Below are 24,250 nucleotides of genomic sequence, written 5' to 3'. Positions count from 1 at the left end.
CCTATTCCCATTTTTACCTTTCAAGCACAATTTCGACTTCCTAAATATTCTCTGAAGCCTAAGAAGTGGGATTATCCAAGCAAAAGGAGCAATGAAGTTCTGGAAGAAAGATCTCCCAATCTTGGCAATAGGGCAACTAGGACATATTGACTTGTCATTCAGCCCTTGTCATTCAAAATTCACTCAGAAGTTCAACTTTAAAAGTATGTACTGATTATAGTATTCTAACCTGTTATGTCTCCCCAAGATCTCTAATCTACTGTCTGTATTTGTACATCTTCCTTCTAGACTGTAAGCTCCCTGAGAACATGTGGGTCTTATGCTTCTCCAGTGCTTCAAAGTCCGCTCACTATGACCAGAGCTAGCGGCATCTTTGAACATTTTCCCACAAGTTTGATCTGTGTTCCAATTACTGCAGTACTGCATCCCCTGAGCACACTAAGCTACTTCATACTTCTCTTTTATAAGCTGCTCCTCTTCCTCATGCATATGACTGGCCTCTCATCTGTTTCCAAGATTCAACTTCATTTCTAAACACATGACAAAGCTCATTTCCACATCTCTATTTTTACTTCTTTTTAAGCCTTTATCCCCCTCCCCCAGCCTGTAGGTCGCTACTGGTTATTTTTATCTCAAAATAAAAGCTGATTCCAAGAAAAAAAAATCCTAAAGATGAAGGAGCCTCTGGGACAGCTTCAAGCGTACCAACATTTGCATCATGGGAATGCTGGAAAGAGAAGAGAGAGAGCAACTGAAAATCTATTTGAAAAAATGACAGAAAAGTTCCCTAGCCTGGTGAAGGAAACAGACATACAAGTCCAGGAAGCACAGAGAGTCCCAAACAAGATGAAGCTTTTCAAAGAGGCCCACGCCAAGACACATCATAATTAAAATGCAAAAGATTAAAGATAATCTTAAAAGCAAGAGAAAAGCAGTTGCCCACAAGGAAGCACCCATAAGACACTCAGCTAATTTTTCAACAAAAACTTTGCAGGCCAGAAGGGATTGGCAAATATTCAAAGTGATGGAGAGCAAGGATCTACAACCAAGATCACTCTACACAGCAAAGCCATCATTCAGAACCGAAGGACATACAAAGAGCTTCCCAGACTAGGCAAAGCTAGAGTTCATCACCACCACCAAACCAGTGCTATGTGAAATGTTAAAGGGTCTTCTTTAAGAAGAAAAAATAAAAAATATGAACAATAATATGGCAATAAATACATACTTATCAACAAATGAATGTAAAAAAACAAAAACAAAACAGAAACAGACTCATAGAGAACATTTTGATGGTTGCCAGATGGGAAGGGAGTTAGGGGAAGATGTAAAAAAAATGAAGGGATTAAGAAGTACAAATTGGTTGTTACACAATAGTCATGGGGTTGTAAAATACAGCATAGGGAATATAGGCAATAATATTCTAATAACCATGTATGGTGTCAAATGGGTACTAAATTTATCAGGATGATCACTTAGTTATATAGATGTCTAATCACAGGTGTACACCTGAAACTAATACAATATTGTATGTAAACTGTAATTGAAAAATAAAGTAAAAAAAGCTGATTCCCTTAAAATAAATATAAACTTAGCTCGGCTATGTTGTCTTCTATTAAAAATGGAATATATAAAATCTTTATGTTTTAGTAAACATTGAAATTGATGTTAAGCAATGAAAATGGTCAATAGGTCTAGGCCAAAGCCCGTACCTCAAACTCTTATCCGACTATTTCAGGTGATTGGCTAGAGAAAACAGAAGCCATATACTAGGAAAACACTTTGTGAAAGATTTGGGCAAAACTATTTTTGTAAGAAAATTGTTTTTCTTTCAATATACTTTTACTGCATCTATATCAATTCCTAAAGCGTATGTGTATTGGGTATGGCAGGGAATGGGGATGTTGTCCAAGCTCTGATTTTGTTTAGGGTGTTGGGTTCATGAGTGCTTAATACATTATTCATAATAAATACCTAATAACTGAATAACAGTAGGGCAAGAATAGACAAATGATGAGAGCATGTGATGAACCAAATATTAGGATAAATGATATTTTATGTCCCTAACATCCCATTTTTAAAAAGCAATTTAAATACAACCATATTAACAAAAATAATAAAAAACAAAACCACTGTAGTATTTGTGTATTTGCTTTCATTCTTTTTTCTATTCATAAGGTATGTAAGTAAAAATACTATCCACATACAAAAATATACTTAGCTACCAAGAAAGCACCTTCTATAGCTGAAACAGTAAACTCATTTGCAACATTTCTTTATAAAGTGATTTCTTACTTGATTTCCCACTTTTCTGTTTCTTCTTCACACTTTTATTTCTGCTATATTCTATTAGCTGTGGTTTTGATTTTGGTTCTCTTAGCCAGCTAATGTCGGTCTTGCCATCATCACATCTGTATTCTGTGTCAGTATCACTAAAGAGGTTTTTATTTTTATGACTTGTTACAATCTATTAAAAAAAAAAAAAAAAGAATCCTTGTAATAGATGAAGAAATGTGTCTTATATGTCATGCAAAGTAAGTTGAAACAAAACAAAAAGGCAATCAAAACCACACACAGAAAAACTAACTTATGTTAAGGACCTATCCAAGAAGTTACTTGGAAATCCAGATCAGATATCAAGAGCTGTATTTTGTTGTCTGTGTTGTTAAAAGTTTAATCACATCAGCTTGCTTCTACAGACACATAACCTATTACCATCAAAGAAAGGAACTGAAGCTGTCACATCTATTACTAGACGATCACAGTTTCAGACCATGGAGAGTGTGTGTGTGTGTGCTCGTGGGGAGATTAATCAAGGACTTAGATGCATATATGCATGACCGATGGACACAGACAATAGTGTGGAGAAGGCCTGGTGGGGGCGGGGGTGGATGCTGGGTGATGGCTATCAATGGGGAGGAGAAAGGGGGAACGGACATCTATAATACTTTCAACAATAAAGATATTTTTAAAAAGTCATAATGGAACATTGATAATCTCTGAGGGAAAAAAAAAGATCTGCATATTTCTGTTTGCCAGTTCTGTGATAATCTTTGGTAATGGAAAATTATTAAATACTGGTTTTAATAGACACATCAGGATATTATAACTTACTCTTTTATCTTTTGTTTTGGGAGAAGGTTCAAGTTCATCATGACTCATTAAACCAAACCTTAAACAAAAACATGCATTAATTTTAATTAATTTTAAGTACTTGTTTTCTTAAGGTAGCATGCACTGAACAGTTAGACCAGGGTTTTCAGCGTTACTCTTTAATAATTCACTATATAATTCTGGCCCAGTGACTTTTCCTCTCTGACCTCAATTATAAAATTACAAGGTTAGATGAAAGTACTACTAAGTCCTTTCAGCTTTATCATGTAGAATATACAACTAATATTAAAAGGGCACAGAGTATGCATTATTAAATTTAGAAGTACAGTTGACTATTAACAGGTGTTAACTGTGCAGGTTCACTTATACAGATTTTCAATAACTACTGCAAATGTATTTTCTCTTATGACTTTCCTTACATTTTCTTTTCTCTAGCTTACTTAAGATTACCATATATAATACATATACAAAATATGTGTTTATCAACTGTTTATGTTATTGGTAAGGCTTCTGGGTCAACAGGAGGGTATTTGTAATTAAGTTTGGGGGGAGTCAAAAGTTCAACTCCAATTTTTAACTCCACAGGGTTGGTGCTCCTAACCCCGTGATGTCCAAGGGTCGACTACAGATGCTGAAATAGGGTAATAATGGGAGTAATCACGACAGTAGCATTATCATTCATTCTTCTCATATATTAAAAACTCTCAGATAAACTGGGAGGAAATACTTAGGAAAAAGAACAATTGAGATAAGTGTATTTTAATCTGATCCAACTAATTATAATAAAGCACTTACGATTTTATTGAACTATCCATGCAGGCTTCTCTAGCTGTAGCTTGAAATTCCTGGATCTATATTATGAATAAGCATTACAAATTTTTTTTCTTAGTGTCAAAATAAGGTAAACAAAAACTAAAAGAAATAGAATATCTAGTTTCTATCACTTCATATAGTCATAAGATGTGACAATAAAATTAAGCTTAGTAAAACAGTTTCTATCTAAGAAAGCAAGTGCTGTAAAATATACTAAAAATAAAGAGTAACTTGAAAATTTTTAAAACAATTGAAAAAATTTTAAATTGTATCTATAAGAAAAGTGATTTTCTTGATGAAGTAGTCCAAGTTCCTTCATGTCCCAATTACTCATTTTTTTCTACTTCAGTGCAAAGGATTTGAAAGGAAACTAAATATACCTAGGTTGGTACCAAATAGATTTTAAAATATTTTAAAAAGAATGGAAGAAGACTAAACTTTGGGTGGTGAGCACACAATGGAGTATACAGATGTCATATTACAAAGTTGTACACCTAAAATTCATATAATGTTTTTAACCAATGTTACTCCAATAAATTTAATAAAAATAAATAGAATAGCCCTAGCCAGTGTTGCTTAGTAGTTAGAGCATCGGCCAGTGGACTGAAGGGTCCCAGGTTCAATTCTGGCCAAGGGCACGTACCTCAGTTGCAGGCTCAATCCCTGGCCCTGATTGGGGCATGTGAGGGAGGCAACCAATTGGTGTGTCTCTCCCACATCGATATTTCTCTTTCTCTCTCCCTCTCCCCCCCCTTCCTACCTTCCACTCTCTCTGAAAAGCAATGGAAAAAATATGCTCTCGTGAGGATTAAAAAAAACAACAGAATATATTTTTAAAGCATACCTATAAGAGTCTGGAAATAAAAAAATATACACTCTAATAACCGCACCACAGATACAAAAAAATACTGAATAAATACAAAATAACTACAGATTTCTAGCTTACTCCAAGTTTTATAATAGGCTCATCAGCTCCATTCAAATTAAAATTGTAAACATCATTCCTGTAAAATGAAGAGAAATATTAACTCCATTATATAATAAATTTATTTTCTTCAAATATGAAATTATAAAATTTATGAAAAAGTACTTACAATGGGTGTTCAGAAGTAACATTAACAAAAGTAGTCTTCAGTTGTCTATAACTTTTTTTCTGACCCTTTTCCTAAATACGAAAGTTTACATAAAACTATTCAAACTTGTACATTAGTATACTTGGCAAATAAATAGCATATGCAATTAAATTTTCATATATTTTCTGGTTGTTTTTCCACTGATATAAATTTAACATTTGTAACAGTTTCCTTAATGTGAATTAAATAAAAGTATTAAATATCCATACTTAAAAATACTGAAGACTTCATTATTAACTAAAAACATAATAGAAAGTATTAAAAATCAAATACAAAATATAAGAAATTATTGCACGTAGGTAAAATGACCTTACTGGCATTCTCCAAGCTGAATTTTAGTGAGTCTAGAATCACACAAACACAAAAAGCACTTTTTAAATATTCATTTGCTTTAAATTCTTAAATAGAAAAACTCTAGCAGAAGCCAAGGTTTATGTAAACTCTCATGTGAAAGACTGAAAACTGTGTCAGTCAGCTAGGGCTAGCGGGGAGTGCCAGATCATTCCCCAGTCTGCTGCTCCAAATGCATTCAACCTCATCGGAAGCAGTGAGGACAGAGAAGCTGTTAAATAAAATTTTAGTAAAATGTTTTATTGAAGTATTTAATTAAGTACACAAATAATGTCACTAAATGATTACTAATCAGAAATAGTCAGAAGTCTTATTTAATATCTAAGTTAGAAATATTAAAACAAAAACATTCATTTCAGTTGTGATTCATCTTCAATTTTATTATTATTTTTGGCTACTTTATATAGATTTGCATTATTCCAAAACATTTAGCCCTCAATGCAGGGTATCCTCCAAAACTGTACACACATTGTAATAGCTGATAGCTCAATTTTGAAAATGAAATGTATGTTAATAAACACTGCTTTTATATTCATTTAAAGTGTGTGTACACATGTTTTGGGACATCATTACTTCTCTGATCCCTTTATCTGACTTACCCTTTCCCATATGATTTTTACCAGTGTTCAGACACATTTGTTCATTTCATCTTTTACATGCCAGTGTGTGCTAGGTATTACAGAAGACACAAAAATGAGCAACGATATTGAAGAGGATACAAAAGTGGGCAAAGGTGTCATACAGGATATAAAGATGATGCTAAACAGTTACACTCTGGTAAAAGAAGTAATTTTAAAAACTGCAATAGTGAAGAAAATATCAAAAAGATACAAAAAATAATTGTGCAGATTCAGAATTCTTGCACACTTGGACTCTGAGTCAGGGCACATGGGAAAGTTTTCATAAATAAGGCAGACTCTGAAGTAAGTCTTACAAGGAGGAATAAAGCTTTGACAATCAGAAAAAAAGATGGGAGCCTGCTGAGTCAGTTCCAAGTTCTTTCCAAAGGTGGAAGAAAAAGAGAACACACACTTCAGAGAATCTCAAGTTACATCTCAGCTACACAAAACATGCCTAGGAAACTAATGTTAAGAAACAAGACTGACTTTGAAAGGGACTAGGGAGCCAGGCTAGGTCTCCACGCTTAATTCGATAAGCAACAGGGATCAAAGAAAGGCTCTGAGCAAGAGAATGAGAGGATTGAAGCCTTGCGATTTAGAAAGAAAACAGCCGGTACTGAATGGATTGGCACAAAGAAATACTAGCGCCAGCATGACTTATATAAAGGCTATTGTAATCCAGGGATTGGAAATTTATTTATTTATAAATATATCTTTATTGATTTCGGAGAAAGGAAAGGAGGGGGAGAGAGAAAGAAACATCAATGATGAGAGAGTCACTGATCGGCTGCCCAGCCGGCAACCTGGGCATGTGCCCTGACCGGGACTCGAACCCCGATCGCCTGGATCCTAGGTCGATGCTCAACCACTGAGCCACACCCGGCCGGGCGGGATTGGAAATTTAGAACTCAAACTAGAAAAGCAGCAGCTGGAATCAGCAGGAGAGGGAAGATTCAAGAGGGACTTACGAAAGGTAAACCTCAAAACCTGAAAGTGGACAAAGTAATTGTGAGGAATAAATGAAGTATAATTGATATTTGAAGTCTGGATGAATAATAAATGTTTTTAACAACAATAGGGATTTAAGAAGGATCTAATTATCAGAAGAGATAGGATTAGCTAGGAAAAAATGGAAATAAAAATATACTAAATTGTGAACCAGAAGGTAAAAATATCACACTCATATATGTAAAAGAAGCATTTTCTTTGAAAAGCAGAGTAGAGGGCTTCCTTGGGTACTTGCCACTAAAGTGTCAGTTGTTTAATCCATTTATCAATATGCCAAAAACATCCAATCTAATTCCATCGTACCACTATTCTATTTTAGTGTTTATAGTCAAATATCATAGAGTTTGACTATCTATATATTTGGGGTAGTTAAATAAATGAAACCTACCTTGCTGAGCTGTAGATCAGATTTGTTTGAAAAATCACTATAAAAAAAGGTTTTGTCAAAATAAAGAAAGCAATTAAATATCAGTAGAATGTTTTTCATAAAAGACATCTCTACATAAGGCAGAACATATTTGGGTCACTAAGTCCAATTCTACATGCTATAAATCAGCGCAGTGTGGCAGCACTAATCCCCTGTGTTTGCATCGTCACTCACAGTATAGAGCAGGGGTGGGGAACCTCCGGCCCACGGGCCATATCTGGTCTGGCCCTGCCAAGGCAACTGTAAGTGGGACTCAAAAATTCAATAAATCTAGGAGCTTTTTCCATAGCTAACTTTTAAAAGTTGATAATTTTGTATGGCCCTGAATAATGTTATAAATATCCAAATAGCCCTTGGCAGAAAAGAGGTTCCCCACCCCTAGTATAGAGAAACAATAATATTTAATTCTAAGCTGAATCATTCATGTAGCTGGAGGTGCCAAGCAACTTAAATTGAATGTTCTGCTATGAGTAATTTTTTTTCATGCCATACAATAAGACCAGAATTAATCTAAATGTGAATTAACCAACTGGCAGCCTATAGAAATACATTTTGTAATAAGAACTAACACCTTCAGAAAGATTATAAACAAGAAATACATATTTATTTGTAAAAATAACTCATTTCAGCTCATTTAAATTTCATATTTCATTAAGCAATATATTTAAATATACTTCATTTTACTCATCACTAGGCTCAGTAAAAAATTCTTGTGTCTGTATCTTAAAGATTTCTGAAATGGTATGCATCAATATGGTGTTTTTGACATTTTATAAAATGTAATGATACTAGAATGTCTAATTTCAAATTTAGTTCTAATTTAAACAGCTACTATTTTTAGAAGTAAATAACTGTGTGTTTTCTACTGGAAAGTTACATTATTTTAACATGTTGAAAACTAACCTTAAAACAGCATAAAACAATTTAGCTGTATCTGCCAGAAAAATATTCATGTCTAAAACTTAACATACCTGTTAATCAAAGACTCCTTTAATTTTCTTGTAGACTGTATATCACCCTTTGGTTTGTATCTCTTATTAATTTGGCTTATCAAGGATTTTGCTGCATCAGTAAGTGCTTTCCCTTTTGACTTTTCTCTCTGAAACAATTTATAAGTTACTTAAAAACTCTATATAAGTTAACCTTCAAATGAAAATAAAGGCTGAAAAAAATTTAAGACAAATCTGGTTTTATGTATAACCACAAAGAGAAATAAAGGGGGTCAGAAATTACTTGATAAGTAAGTTTGGGCTTTCATAGGCATTAAAACAAGTCAGGATGTCTTTTAACATATAGAAAGAACTGTGAAGAGTGCTCAGTAGATACTACTTTTTAAATGTTTCTATCCATGGAAAAACAGAAAAATCAGATAAAAAGTAAAGGGGAAACTAAAAGCTGGTTTTTTTAGAAGATCAATAAAATTGACACACCTCTAGTCAGGTTAACTAAGGAAAAAAAAAAGAGAAAGATATAAAAGACAGATTTTACTAATATCAAAAATGAAAGTGGCTATCACTACTGATTACACAGACATTAAAAGGATAATGAAGAAATACTATAAACAACTCTATGCCCATAAATTTGATAACCTAGATTAAATGGACCAATTCCTTGAAATTCTATAAAAACTCACAGAAGAATTATCTGACTAGTACTATATCTATTAAATCGATAGTTAATACTTTCCAAAACAGAGAGCACCAGGCCCAGATGAGTTTACTGGTGAGTTCTATCAAACATTTAAGAAGTATTCCAATTTTCCACAATCTTCCAGGAGACTGAAGCACAGGAAATACTTCCTAACTCATTCTATGAAGCCAATATCACCTCATGAACATAGATGCAAAAATCCTCAACAAAATATTAGCAAATAGAATCCAAAAATGTATAAAAAGAATTGGCTACCACAATAAAGTGGAATTTATTTCAGGTGAGCAAGGCTGATAGAACTTTTAGAAATAAATTAATGTAATCCATCATATTAATAGGCTAAAGAAGAAAATCATGATCACATCAATAGATGCACAAAAAAATTTAACTAAATCCAGTATCCATTCATGATTAACAACTCTTAGAAAACCAGAAATACAGGGGAACATCCTCTACTTGATAAAGATCATATACAAAAAGAAAATACAGCAAACATCATACTTAATGGAGAGAAACTAGATGCTTTCCCACTAAGATAGGAAACAAGGAAAGGATGTCTGCTCTCACCACTCCTAGTCAACATCATACTGGAAGTCCTAATTAAGGCAATAAGACAAGCAAAAGAAATAAATGGTATACAGATTGGGAATAAAACTGTCTTTGTTCACAAATGACATCACTGTCTACGCAGAAAATCTCAAAGAATCAACAGAAGTATTCCAGGAACTAAAAAGCAATTATAGCATGGTGAAAGGGTATAAGGGTAATAATAAAAGCCAATCGCTTTCTTACACATCAGTAATGAACAACTGGAATTTGAAATTACATTCCATTTACACTACCACCTCCCAAAATGGAATCAGGTATAAATATAACAAAACATACATGAGATCTGTATGAGGAAAACTACAGGACTCTGATGAAAAAATCAAAAACCATCTAAATAACTGGAGAGGCTCAATATTGTCAAGATGTCAGTTCTCTCCAATTTGATTTATAGATTCAATGTAATCCAAATCAAAATCCCAGAGAGTTATCTTCTGGGTATCAACAATATGATTCTAAAGTTTACATGGAGAAGCAAGAGACCCAGAAGAGCCAACACAATGTTGAAGGAGAAGAACAAAGTTGGAGAACTGACACAACCCTGCTTTAAGGCTTACTAAAACAACTGTTAGCAGGATAGTGTCGGATTTGTGAAAGAACAAACAAACAGACTCATGGAATAAAACAGAGCCCCCAGGTACAGCTTTCAAAGTATGGTACAAAATAGCTAAAACTGTCCTGGAGATGTTCTACAGAGGATTAATCTGAAGAACGTGGAGGGTCCAATGGGGGTGAGCAGCAATTACAAGAGGAGATAGTATCCTCCACCCCACTTACATCCTTTCTTGAAAAACCTTGTAAAACTTTAATGCAAAAATGCAAGAAATACTTCAGATGCTACAATGTGTAAAGCACAAGTGTTGAATAAAAGAGTCTTTACACTTATAGTTTAAAATGAAAAAAAAAAAACCAAAAAAAAACCACCCCCACAAAAGCACAATCATTATTAAAAAGAAAGGTAAGCACCATTTGAGAGGCACAAATACAGACAGTTCCATATGCATGTTCAAGGCAATCTGAGGGACAGAGTGGGAGAGACCCAACAAGAGAAGACAAGGCAGAAACAAATATAATATTGAATGTCAACTGGAACTGAAAACTAAAAATATATAACACTAAAATGAATTTCACCTGTAAACTTTTAAAATGTATAATAAAAAATTTAATATAACTAGAAAATTACAAATTACATATGTGGCTCACAAAAAATAAAAGGAGCCAAAACAGGGTTCATTCATGCAATTCCTATGTACATGCCTGCTATGCTCCCACGTGCATGTGTTTTACCAGAGCCAGGGCTGGGGAGAGGTGCAGGAGTTCAGGAGGCACTTGCCCTGAGTTTGTGTTAATGAACAAGGTATACAAAAGTTAAATTTGCAGCAATCAATCAAGCTTCTTCGCTTTCTTATGTTATTAAATAGGCCTATCATGGGTGTGCAGAAATAAAACACACTGAAAGCTCACCATTTTTTTTTGTTTCAAATCCCAGGAATTAAGTTCAGACATTAATCTTTTCCTTGATTTTCTACTACTCTTTGCATTTTTACTAGGAGAAGGGCTTTTATCACAAATAGCAGTATTTACATCTTTTGACAATATGTATTTCTTCCTATAGATGAGAGATTCTTCAACTGTCTTATTTAGGAGAATTGACTTAAAAGTAGTTTCAGATTCAATATGCCAATCACTCTGCTTGGTATTTTCAATATTTTTCATCTCTGAATGTTGATTTAGTTGTTGTTTGTTTCTTTTGCAAACATCTACTTCTGCTTTATCTATTTTGTTACACTGCATTATTTCTTTCTTATATTCCACCTTTCCGATTTCTTCAAAATTATCATCAGATGCTGAAGAGGATGATTTTTGTTTAGTAACTGTTTTGTTGATAGCAATATCTAGTTGGAAAAAGAGAAATTAATCCTTATTAAATTAATAAACTGATAATGTATAAAATTTGTTGAAACCAAAGATATTTTTCAGATATTTCAAAAAATGAATTTTCCCCTGAACTACTACTATATACACAGAAAAGTACAGTTGATCCTTGAACAGCACAGGGTTAGGGGTGCCAACCCCTATGCAGTAAAATATCCACATATAACTTTTGACTCACCACAACTTAACGAATAATAGCCTACTGCTGACCAGAAGCCTTACCAATAACATAAATGCCGATTAACATTATTTTGTATGTCATGTGTATTATATACTGTATTCTTTTCTCTAGTAAGCTAGAGAAAAAAATTTTAACAAAATCATGAGCAAGAGAAAATACATTTACAAAATTTACTGAAAAAAACCTGCATATAAGTGGACAGACCCATGCAGTTCAAACCTGTGTTAAGAGTCAATTGTGTATGTTTCACCTTGATTAAATGTGTCTCCTTGTGAAGTACTTGCTCTTTGGTTATTGCACAGCTTAATATTTGTTACAGGTGTCCAACATGCCAATTTAGAAGGTGTCTTATTTCCACGAATGTTGTATGAAACACCAGGTAACCTGGAAATTAAATTCATTTGCTTAATAAATCACAAAACATTAGTTATGACTCTGACATAAGATCTTGATTTTTTAAATTTGTCAATATTTATTGATAGCAATTTTTAACAGTCAAGTATGAAAATGTTTTCATAAGTAATTATGAAAATTAAAATTTACCATATAATTGATCGGATTAAAGATTGAAAAGTTCCATTATTGCTACTATATTTATATCTACCTAAATACATCTCAGGTAGCTTACATGTTCCACTGTATATTTAAACTAGGTTAAATTTCTTTACATTCATACTTTATTATTTTGCAAATCTCATTCATTTGAAATCTCTCAGTTTAAAAGGAGTTATGTTGGTTGATATGGATAAAACAGACTATTCCCCATTGTGGTATCACAATGCTTGAGAGATGATTAATGCTATAACCAACAGTACATTCTAGGACTATAAAGGCCTTTTCCTTTCAATTTGTTACATTCATCTAAAAGTAACAATACACGCTAAAAGATTTGATGGGCATTCTCATACTTACACAGATTTATCTATTTTTCCCACTGCCTGTGAATCAGGAATATACTGGGATTCATCTAAATAAAACAAAAATTATGGTATTTTCATTTTTTTCATGCAGTTGGCAGGGTAAAGATTTTGATCAAGGTTTACATATTGGGATGGAGAGACTGACTGATCGAGTTTTCTCCCTCTCAAACTCAAATTTCTTGGGAACAGAGAGTATATTATATTTCCTTGTAACCTCTAAGTTCCTTGCATAAAGTTTGAATACATTTATTATAAATCTTTCTTTTTCAAATCAAAGAAAGCCAGTATGGCAAAAGGGAAGTTTAGAAAGAAGATTAAACCAAAAGGTACTTACTAAAATTTTGAATTAGGAATTCAGTGTTCTTATTTTCTGTCTTTTCTGCAATGTTAGCAGTGATATGCTATAAACACAGGAGACATGTTAATGTAAATTTGAATTCAGGTATTATATGAAAACAACTTTTAAAAGTCAGAGTATTAAAGATTAAAACTTTAAAAATAAATTTGCCTTGCTATTAAAAGCTTGATAGTATGTCTATTTACACTTGACCCTAAAACAAACTGGGGGGTAGGGGTGCTGATGCCTCACTTTGTCAAATTTGCATATAATTTTTGACTCCCCCAAAACTTAACTACTAATAGCCTACTGCTGACTGGAAGCCTTACTGATAACATAAACAGTTGGTTAATACATATATTTTGTATGTTATATGTATTATTATTATATACTGTATTCTTACAATAAAGCTTGAGATACATTTATGTATTTATTGAATAAAATCCATGTATAAGTGAACCCATGCAGTTCAAGTTCATGTTGTTCAAGGGCCAACTGTATTTCATTAAGGTTATGTCCCATCTTAGAATATCACCTATCCTAAAATACAAGAAAAGAACTTTCACTGCAGATAAGGAAGCAGAAGATCCCACAAATTTTCTGATCGCTCCATAGCCAGTAAAACAATTCAATCTTTACCTGGAACTGACAATTTCTAGAGCCTCTATGGCACATTTCCTATTGTTTGGATCTTATAACCTGCATCTATTCTGTCTTTTCACTAATGTACATAAAGGAGTTGGAGATTATAGAACATTAAATGTTTTGTAACATTTTGGCCATTGCATAGGTAACTTTCTTACCTAGAGCAAGATTCTCCCTTTCCACAGCCACACATACACACTTATGCAGATCAAATTAAAGAAACAAAAAAATCTGATGTCACTCTCAGAAGAATATACCCTCCAGACTAAGATATTTTCCTCATGCTGGCTTTCTTTCCTACTTACTCTCGCCAGTGGTTCTCTAATCTGGGAGAGGAGCAGTACAAAAATGTGCAGGTGTAGTTTTGGTTATCACAGTGACAGAAGGATTCCCCTGGCAATAAGCAAGCACAGGTCTAGGATGCTTATCCCCTACAACATTCAGTACCATGCCGCAAAACTGAATAGTGTCCCTAGTAAGAAACACTTACCTAGACAATTTGAATCATCACTTTGACTATTTTTCTAATATCTTCAACTCTTGCACCCTTTATCTTTCTGCCACATAACTATTTAATTTTTAAAAAATCACCATCTATTCTTTTTCACTCTAGCACTAAGGGTACTGCTAATCTTTGGGAGGATAGTACGTTTTTAAACCAATGCTGTGATAAAACTCACAGCCTCTCACTTAAACAGGGCCTCCACATTGCCCAACACTTATATTCATTCTTAGCCCTCTCCATTATTTCTGAAAAGCTATCCCAAATCTTTACTTGTCCCTAAACCATCTACACCAACATATCCCCAAGAAAAAGTCATCTTCGCTCTTCATGGGAGCAAAAGCTAGCTACTAGGTGCTCCTCATCTACAAACTTATCTGCATCTCTGATTGCCTCCTCTTTCTCTAAGAAACAACTTGCTCTTATTCATTCCCTGCTCTGTTTCCTCAGTTACCTGGAATGAACCACCTTCTCCTCAATGTCCATTTGAATAATCTTTATTTATCCTTCAAAAATCAACTCATTTTCCATCTCCTTAAAGAACCTCTCCAGATCTTCCCCTCCCCGTCCAGCTCTGGGGTTAGATATCAGCCCCTCCACTAGGTTCCTGCTGCATCCTATAGGCACATCTGAGAAGACTTATACAGTACTGTAATGATCCTGTTAATATGGAGATACTGAAGGACAGAGTCCCCTTGTACTTTATGTTTCTATGCCAAGCCGCCCCCAGCAGACACTACCTGGTATAACTAAACAATGACGATGAGGCCCCTCCTCCTACCAAACGCGTAAGTCAGTTACACTGAAATGGATATTCCTACCGCCTACCACCAGACAATATATGAGTTGTATGTGAGAATGACCTTACGTTCAAGCACAGCAAATGGTATCTTAAAAAAAGCAGTGCCTTAAACAAAGTGAGACAATCGCTGCTGGTAAAAAGTTAGCTCGATATATAGTTCTACAATAAATCTGATAAAAACTTATTTTTAAAATGCTCTCAAAGTAAAGTTACTTTGCGTGTCTCCTCTCCCCTCCTTCTCCCTGCATGTGGTAGAGCAGCATCCACCTCAGCTGGTGCTGTTTCAGGAACCCCCGGTTTCCCTGCAGAGCTCCTCACTTGCAGCAGTGGTTTCCTTTTTCCTCTTCGTGATGTTGCTAAAAAGGAGGAAGGGCTGGTTGGTTTGTGGGGCTTTCACACTGCACATGGCTATTACCGAGGTTCCCTTTAGAGAAGGAAGGTTAAAAAAGGGAGGTTTTACGATGGGACCCAGGGCTCTGGTTTAGATGAGTAAGTGGATATGGATATTGTTTAACAAGGTAAGAAATGGAGAAGAAAACTGGCAGGGAGGTGGGGGGTGTGTGGAAAGATGAACTTATCTTGGACCTGCTAAGTTTGAGGACCCTGTTGGACATAAGAAAGCAGCCCAGGAGGCAACTGGATTTTGGAAACAGAAGATCACTATTAAATTGTCATAAAGATTAAATAAGATGGTATTTATAGCAACTAATATACCATATCAGCTTATTTTTATTTAGCTCTTAGTATGTAACAAGTACTGTCCAAATGTTTCACAATATTCCCTGTCATGTGAATGAATGATTTTCACTCAAACCTCTAAACAACTTTTATAGAAAGGAAACTGGTTCTAAATTTAGCTAGAGGATAATCTGTACTGAGTACACAGTTCGGAGTGGGGAAACAAGCCCAAGTGGCCTAATTCAATGTTTTACCCACTATGCCATGCTGCTTCCGCTTACATTATAAGTTATTAATTTTGGATATTAATATTTTGAATAATATTCATATGTCAATACCCATTAAGCCTTTCTTAGACATTTAAAATTTATTGACAATTAGACGTTTGTGATTCATAGTTTTCAATTTTTATATCCCCAATTTATCCTCTAGGTAAATTATGTCCAGAATATCCCTGAATTTAAAAAGGCCTGATTGAAAATATAATAACAGTTATTAGAAGTCTTTTAAGACTATAAAACTTACATGTGTTGGTTAAATGTAATGGACTTCTCTTGTTGTATATTTCTGCACCAGTAACAAGGATTGAGGCTTCAGACATTTTTCTTTTGCTAGGCGTAATTATCTTAGACCATGAGAAACAATCACAGTAAACACACAGTATCTTTTGAAATTAAATATCCTATAATTTTGTTCATAACAATTTACCTTGACTATACATAAAAGATATGTGGCATTTTATAAACATGATACCCAGAAATTTCTTTGTTTTAGGCCAACTTTCACTAAGAATTTTATCCTAATATTTGGTGTTGAACACATAGCTGAAACAAGAAAGGAATATTGTTTTAAAGAATATTTATAGAACACCTAGACATACAAAAAAGATTTTTAATTGATACTAAGTTTATCTAGTTAACCAATGGCTCAGTTTCCTACTCTAGATGATGTTTAGATACATATTTATGTAAACTTGTTTGTGAATGCATTCATCATGTTAAGCATTGCCTGAAACTTTCTCACATTTAAAATATTGCATTGCTTGGCCAGTGTTGCTCAGTGGTTTGAGTGTCGACCTATGAACCAGGAGGTCATGGTTTGATTACCAGTCAGGGCACATGCCCAGGTTGCGGGCTCCATCCCCAGCAGAGGGCTTGCAGGAGGCAGCCGATCAATGATTCTCTCTCATCACTGATGTTTCTATCTCTCTCTCCCTCTTCCTTCCTCTCTCTAAAGTGAATAAAACCATATTTAAGAAAAAACTGCATTAATATTCTGTGAAAACTAAACTGCGTTTGGAGTAAAAAGTAGCTACAGGAATTCACAAACTCAATGATGCACAAACTAGTGGTCTGATGAGGATCTGCATTTTTAACTTTATCCTGGAATGACTGGTAAGAGCCACAGAAGTAGATAAGCAGAGACAGGGACAACATGGGACAGGAGTGTCAGAGGGTATCATATAAAGTAGTAGATGGTGACAAACTATAAAGACAGAGGGGAGCTATCTGTAAAAAGGCACCTGACCCTAACACAGAGAAAAAAACACTGATGGAGTTTTGTGTAGGTCTGCATAACAGTACATGGAAGAAAGGCGGGGGAGTACTGAAAAAGGGATTCTAACATTAAGCAGAAAACAAGCTACCCAACCAGTAGATTTTCCTTAAAAAAATGGCAGTTCCTAGTGGTATAGCGAATGGGATCTGAACAGTTAATCATATAAATGCTTCAAACAGTGATTCCTTATTGAGGCTTCAAACATTTTTCTTTTGGTAGTAGTAATTATCTTAAACCATGAGAAACAAACACAGTAAACACACAGTTATCTTTTGAAATTACTGAAAACATAGTGGCTATTTCACAAGAGTGCAATGTTTTCAAGTGTTACTGTGCTTGAGATCTTTCCCAGAGTTTGTGATTCAGTAGGTATAAAGTGGGTGAGTCTAAGAATCTACATTTTAATAAGTACACAAGTTACGATTCTGATATAGACACAGAAATACCTTTTATGATTTAATCATCTAAGGGAAATATAAGATGACATTTTTAATTTAATGATGGGCACAAGACTAAAAGGAAAACATTGTAACAAGCATGACAAAATGTATAGAAAAGCCTGCAAGATTTATAGTTGCCTGAGAGATTAGTAAACAATGAAATAAGCAGGAAAAGCTCTGGGAAGAAGGTGAAAATGAACCAAGACTTGCAAATGTAAGTACATATTAGATGAGTAAAGGTAAAACAGGAACAAACAACATAAAGGAATGAGGCAAGAATCAGCATTACACAAAAAGACACAGTAAAGAAACTGACCTTCCCAAAGTGAAGGGCATTTTCATAGAGTAAAATTGTAGTCTCAGAACAGAGTCAAAGTTAGACTGAGTGAGATAAACACAGATCACAAAGTTTTCTGAGCAAAAAGAAAATGTGAATATTAAGAAAAAATCAGTGGTCTACCATATAGGGTAGATCAAACGATAAAACAATGTTGTCAAAGACCAATTAAGAGGTTACCATGTTAATCTAGGCATGTTAAAGTGAGTAATGGAGAGGGAACGAGGCAGAGAGGATGTGGGAGATACTACGGGAACATCACTAGCGCCTTGCTTGTAGATATGGGAGTCAAGGGTATCATCAGTGATGCGTTATGAAAGTGTGGAGGCAATACAAATTTGAGGTGAGTTTGCTGTTAGACTTCAGGAAACGGCTTGAAGAGACATGGAGAGGGAAATATTACAACAGTAAGTGAGAAGTCGCTGTAAAACTTTAAGAGCTTAAATTATGCACAAGAAGGAAGCTCGCTAAGGCAGAAAGCATAGAGATGTTGGGTATGAAGCTTTTAGAACAAATCTACTTTCTGGAGGTGGGAAGAGAAAGTATTTCTGATATAGTAATAGAAGGAGGTGGAGAATTAAAATACTAACATAGAAGACAAACAACAGGAGGACATTAAGGAAGAGAGGGCTGTTAGCAATGTCAAGTGTCCCAACAAGCTATGACAAAGAGGGCTGAGAAATGGCTCTACAGGACGTGGCCTAAGGAGATCTTCAATGGAGCAGAAGGAGGGGAAACAGAGAACAGAAAGGCCATATGGGAAAAGCGGCAATTCCTTTTCTATATATTTCTATCTTGGAATTTCCAAGCATAGAGTCCACCCTGTTCCAACTCTTACATATAAACACAATTTGCTAAAACACTATCTTCTCTATTTGTAAAAGGCAGGGAAAGTACTTTGAAATGTTATAGATGCTTTTTTCTGTAATTATATATAGAAATGATTTGATCTATGTTTTTGGTACTTTTATAAATGACTCTGTGACACCATATTTACCTCAGATTGACTATTTTTTCTGCTCCCTTGAGTACTATTTTTGATGTATTCTGGAGGTTTGGCAAATTCCTTTTGGGAGTTAGGTTTTTCTTTCAAACTAACAAGTTCTTCTGCAACAGGTGAGATCTGACTTTCTGGCACAAGAATCTATTGGAGAATGTGGAATAAATATTTAAAACTGCAAACCACAGGACATGCTCAAAAACCATTGGATGTATTAATAAAGTGCCCAGTCATCTCACACTTCCAAAGGTCAATTCTTTCCATCTTCTATGTTCTAATTTTTAGTCCTACAAAGTAACCCAACTAAAGCATACACTTTTTCAAATGTTAATAGACTTAAGCTTCGGCATTAGTGGAAGGACATATACTTCTAATTTTTAAACTTACCAAAACTTACCAGTACTGATTAAAAACTTAATATATATCTCCTGTACTAAGATAAGTTATCATTAATAACATGTTTCAAAATCACATACATCTTACTGAAGCACAATTCATGTTGAGACAATTTATTTTTTAGACAGTTACCCTCCAACATGAACTTTATTATTGTGCTATTATTTGAGTTAAACATAGTCCAATGATTAAAATCAAGTTAGACACATACCTGTGATCCACTTGCATCAAAAAGTATATGCACAGATGTTCTGGCAACTGAAATACCCTGTTTTCTGGTAAATTCCTAAAATTAAATTAATTCAAAGTGATACCATTTTCTTCTAGCTCTTTCCATTTTAACGCAATTATTTCCTACCTATTTCCTTTCAAAATTGCCAAATTATCTCAAGTCATTATTTTATATGTAAATACCTTCCTCAGAACACTTGAGTGGCTCCCCACTAACCAGTCTCCTCAGCCCATTTTGGTAAGGGCTGCTCACAAATAGTCTCCATTTGCCCCCATGAACCTTTTGCGCTGTACAGATTGAATGTACCCTCCCCCATTCGTGTTGAAACCTAACCCCTAATGTGATGGTGTGAGGAGGTGGGGCCTTTGGGAGGTGATGAGGTAACCGACTCAGCACCCTCATAAATGGGATTAGTACCTTAATAAAAGAGACCCAAAGAGAGTTCCCTCACCCTTTCTACCCACCATGTGAGGACCCGGTGAAAAGATGGCCACTATGAACCAGGAAAAGGGCCCCATCAGACATCAAATCCGCTGGTACCTTGATCTTGAACTTTCCAGCCTCCAGAACAGTAAGATATAAATGTTTGTTGTTTAAGCCACCTAGTCTATGCACTATCGAAACTTATCTACAGACGATCTACCCCAAACATAACATGAATTGTCACCCTAGTTTCCTAGTTAAACATATCTAACTCATAATGTCTTGGAAAGGATCGTACCTACTTTTATCCACCAACTTCAAAGGCCATTCAAACCCCATCTCTACAGCCTTTCCTTCAAATCTGACCCCTAGTGAGCATTCTCTTTGCTCAACTTCTGTACTTCATTTTCCTTATGCCACTTATTTACGTCTTCTGAGGTATATTCTATAATTCTCACAAACTATATTTACTATCTTGAAAATAGGGCTTTGTCTCATTTCACTTTTAAAATACCTGGAAGGAATTCATTGAATGTTTTCAGTAGCTGCTGCTAATTTCGTCACCTGAGATTTTTCCTAATAGGGATCTCAAAGGGTATGACTATTCCCAACAATCTGACGGCTATTCCGCAATACAAATATAAAGAACTAAAAATCTACATGTCATTTAAAAAATTCTAGGAAAAAAATTAATGGCATTTATAACCCCAAGTAACCAAGTTTCCAGAATATGAAAACAATGAATTTTTGTTAAAAACAGTTTAAACACTTACCCTATGTTTATTTGCACCAAAAATTTTTTGTGTCACATTAGTGATTTCTAATGAAGCATCAAAATACAAAAGCAATTCTTTCCCTTCTCTGTTACTAATTCTTAAAATAGTTTTCAGAATTATGGTCAGTAGCTTCTTTGATTCTCTCTCTGTAAACAAACAAATAACACTGATTACTTTATATTCATTTCTATGATACTATTCTATAGGTATACTATAAATAAGAAAGGCATACAGCATATTAATAAAAATAAATTTAATAAACTTAACTTTTAGGATTTCACAGTATTTAAATTAATTCTAGTAGTATCTATGTAAACAAATCAAGTCAGTTTATTTTTTAAAATTTTAAGTGAATTTATTTTTCAGAGCCTCAGTTTCCTGATCTATAAATTACAGGGCAATACAATACTAATGAGCTAAAGCCATGAATTCATTCTGGACACTAACAGGTTCTTAATAAATATTCCTTGAACAGATCTGAGAAAACTATTTTCTTAATTTAAAAGAGGCAACAAAGAAAATAGCTAATTCCATAAATATATTTCTGTGCATAAGCATCTGTTCAAACATTCCTCTTAAATCCACAGTAGTTACAAATATGATAACAGTAAATAAACAGCACTTGATAAAAACATGAGTGCTAGGAAATTGTGAGATAAGGCTATAGCACTAACCTTCAAAGCATTTATCAATCCAGTGAAATACTGTAAGTGCCAGCTTACAGGAAGTATTCACCTCCCTTCCTGCACAAAGTCATCAAAAGATTACCTGGCACCCAATGACTATGCCTGTATTACCGACTAACGGCCACTCTGGCCCTGTCCAACATCCAGTGGTGTTCTTCTTGCTGTCTGAGAAGACTCCACACTTGCCCCCTGTGTACACTTTTGGGCAGGAGGAAAACATCTTCAGGAAGAAGGACCACACCAGGTAGAAAAAGTTGTCTCTATATCAGAAAACGCTCTGCTGGCCACTCAGTGACCTACTCTAAAGGACAAATGTCCCCACAGGTTTGAATACTCAGATTCTTATGAGGCTTACACAGCTGAAAATGTCTTACTTGCTTTTGCAACTATACGGTCATGAAACTTTCACAGTAATGTCCTTTGATGGAACTAAGAATTATTAATTGCTTGAAGATAGTGGCAACACTTTCTAACTCAAACACTGCTGGTGGGTTTTTTTGGGGGGGGAGTCATGAGTTTCAACATTAAGTTTTCAGGTTTTAGAAATGAAGATTAATTCCACTGAAAAGTCAAATTCATACAACAAAAAGTGGAATGGTGGTTTCCAGTGGCTGGGTGGATATATGTTCCCTGAATATTTTGCAAAATGACAAAAGTTCTGGAGATCCTTTTCACAACAATGTAAATATACTTACCATTTTGAACTATACACTTAAAAATTGTCACGATGGTAAATTTTATGTTATACATTCCCCCCCCCCACAATATAAAAAGAAATTGAGTGAGGAAACATTCTATACTATTTTAAAAGTATACTGTTACAAGGTTCTTATACTATACATAAAGGGGTATAATATTACTTGAACATACACACTATTAGGTTAAAGATGTATCTAATAAACCCTAAATCAACCACTAAAAAGGGTAAAGCCAACAAATGAGATACAATGAAATCATTTTAAAAATCAATTAATATAAAGGAAGAGAAAAAAAGAAACATGGTAGGTGGAATGGCAGGTTTTTACAAGAGTTAGGTGGTAAATTTAAAGTATAACAATAATTGCATTAAGAATTACAAATTACATTTAAAAAACAAGAGTCAGTATATCATACCTACCAGAAACCCACTATATATGTATAGATGATTCTTAAACACACACGCAAATAAGTTAAAAATAAAAGAAAATATATTTAATGCTATAACTAACCAATGAAAGCTAGAAGGGTATATTAATGTTACATAAAGTAGATTGCAGAGCAAATAGTATTACCCTAGGCAAAATAGGGTCATTTCATAATGCCCACTAAGAAAATAAGCAAGAGTCAGACTGGGAGAAAAATACTCATGGAACACATATCTGTCAAAGAATTGGTATCTAGTGTGTGTAAGAACTCGGAAACTTAGGAAAAGAAGGCAGTCCAGTAAAAAATGGACAAAATATTTAAACAAATACTTCACAAAGGAAGACACGTGAATGGCCACTACGCACATGAAAAAGTGCTCAACATCACTGGTCATTAGGGAAATACAAATAAGTACTATTATGATGCTCCACTCGATGCCCACTGCAATGACAAACAGGTCTTGATATCTGAATCTGCAGTGGTACCAGTCTACCAAGTTGTCTGCTTTTGTCCAGCAGGGTTATGCAGTTCTAGTTGTATAAGTGGGTAATCAGATGTTTGGATCTAATTGAAAAAAATAGGATGGAAGGGCAACGGCCTTGAACATTCTAACAAGAAAGTGACTGCTCATGGGCTGTAGACTAGACAGAGAGGAAATAAGTACAGGAGGGAGCTGGGAGATTGTGGGAGGAGGAAATGTAACTATGAAATTTATGACGGTGAGCATAATGAAAATGTTGACTTTGCTTTCATTAGCCTATTTTGTTTTCCCAGAGAGCATACAACTCCATGAATCAAGAAGAGAATTATAGAAAACATGATTAATACCTTCAATGTTGTATATTTGTACTTCTTCCTCAGGTACAGTGACTGCTTCCCACTGATGATCCTTAAAATTTAAAAACAGGTTTTGACCATAAACAAGTAATTTATTCCTGCTTCAAAGCTTCTATAATTACCATTTTCAGTTATGCAAACAATGGTTACTACTAAGTAACCAGTTGATATAACACATTTCTTGCTCCATCAATTTACTGAATAATACATTACACATGTCACAATTAATTGATTTGTTTCACTCTTAAAAGGAAATAATGGTATTAATTTTATGGTTTCCTATTCTTGACCATAAAAGAGTGACTGTTCATTAATATTTATTTGACGATACTTTTTTTAAAATGTTATCAAATCCTGTCATTTCTTCCTTGGAAATGTTCTGTGAAATACAAATTTCTCAATTCCCACTTACTGTCTTTAGATTCAAACATTGAATGCACATTAATAAACTAAAATGTCTTTTCCCTTCCAAGTACTTTGATTGAAAATTTGTATAACTAGATAAAACACTGAATTCACAAAAAAGTCATGGTGAACATTAGATATCATTCCTAAGAGATAGGATCCTAAAACCTTCCAGTAATCTTGTGAGAAAAATATGTCCAGTCTTTTAGTAATAAGGACAACTTATGCTCAAAAATATAATATTTAGAATCCTCTCTCCTCTGGATTTCTGTAGCAGTAGTACATTGTCCCTGTAGTCTCTCTTACTAGAAGCC

At 34.4% G+C, this 24,250-nt stretch overlaps 1 protein-coding gene across 1 annotated transcript in view; it reads right to left on the bottom strand.

Annotated features, from left to right (window-relative positions):
* The window catches only part of SYCP2 (synaptonemal complex protein 2), a 57,988-nt gene that overhangs the window by 13,126 nt on the left and 20,612 nt on the right, over window positions 1-24,250 (bottom strand). Inside the window, exons 14-30 of the mRNA XM_081149444.1 lie at window positions 23,523-23,583; window positions 20,881-21,029; window positions 19,664-19,738; window positions 19,054-19,200; window positions 16,248-16,347; window positions 15,258-15,400; window positions 13,093-13,159; window positions 12,751-12,805; window positions 12,089-12,222; window positions 11,187-11,617; window positions 8,438-8,565; window positions 7,428-7,464; window positions 5,022-5,092; window positions 4,874-4,931; window positions 3,910-3,965; window positions 3,115-3,172; window positions 2,296-2,467 (exon numbers count right to left, since the gene is read on the bottom strand). Coding sequence (XP_081005570.1) covers window positions 2,296-2,467; window positions 3,115-3,172; window positions 3,910-3,965; window positions 4,874-4,931; window positions 5,022-5,092; window positions 7,428-7,464; window positions 8,438-8,565; window positions 11,187-11,617; window positions 12,089-12,222; window positions 12,751-12,805; window positions 13,093-13,159; window positions 15,258-15,400; window positions 16,248-16,347; window positions 19,054-19,200; window positions 19,664-19,738; window positions 20,881-21,029; window positions 23,523-23,583 — 1,942 coding nt within the window. The remainder of the gene's footprint in view (window positions 1-2,295; window positions 2,468-3,114; window positions 3,173-3,909; window positions 3,966-4,873; window positions 4,932-5,021; window positions 5,093-7,427; window positions 7,465-8,437; window positions 8,566-11,186; window positions 11,618-12,088; window positions 12,223-12,750; window positions 12,806-13,092; window positions 13,160-15,257; window positions 15,401-16,247; window positions 16,348-19,053; window positions 19,201-19,663; window positions 19,739-20,880; window positions 21,030-23,522; window positions 23,584-24,250) is intronic.

This window comes from Miniopterus schreibersii (genome assembly GCF_964146895.1).
Source record: "Miniopterus schreibersii genome assembly, chromosome: 10".
In the NCBI taxonomy this organism is placed as follows: Eukaryota; Metazoa; Chordata; class Mammalia; order Chiroptera; family Miniopteridae; genus Miniopterus; species Miniopterus schreibersii.
The sequence above is the reverse complement of the archived record's forward strand: the minus strand, read 5'-3'. Positions and strand labels throughout refer to the sequence as shown.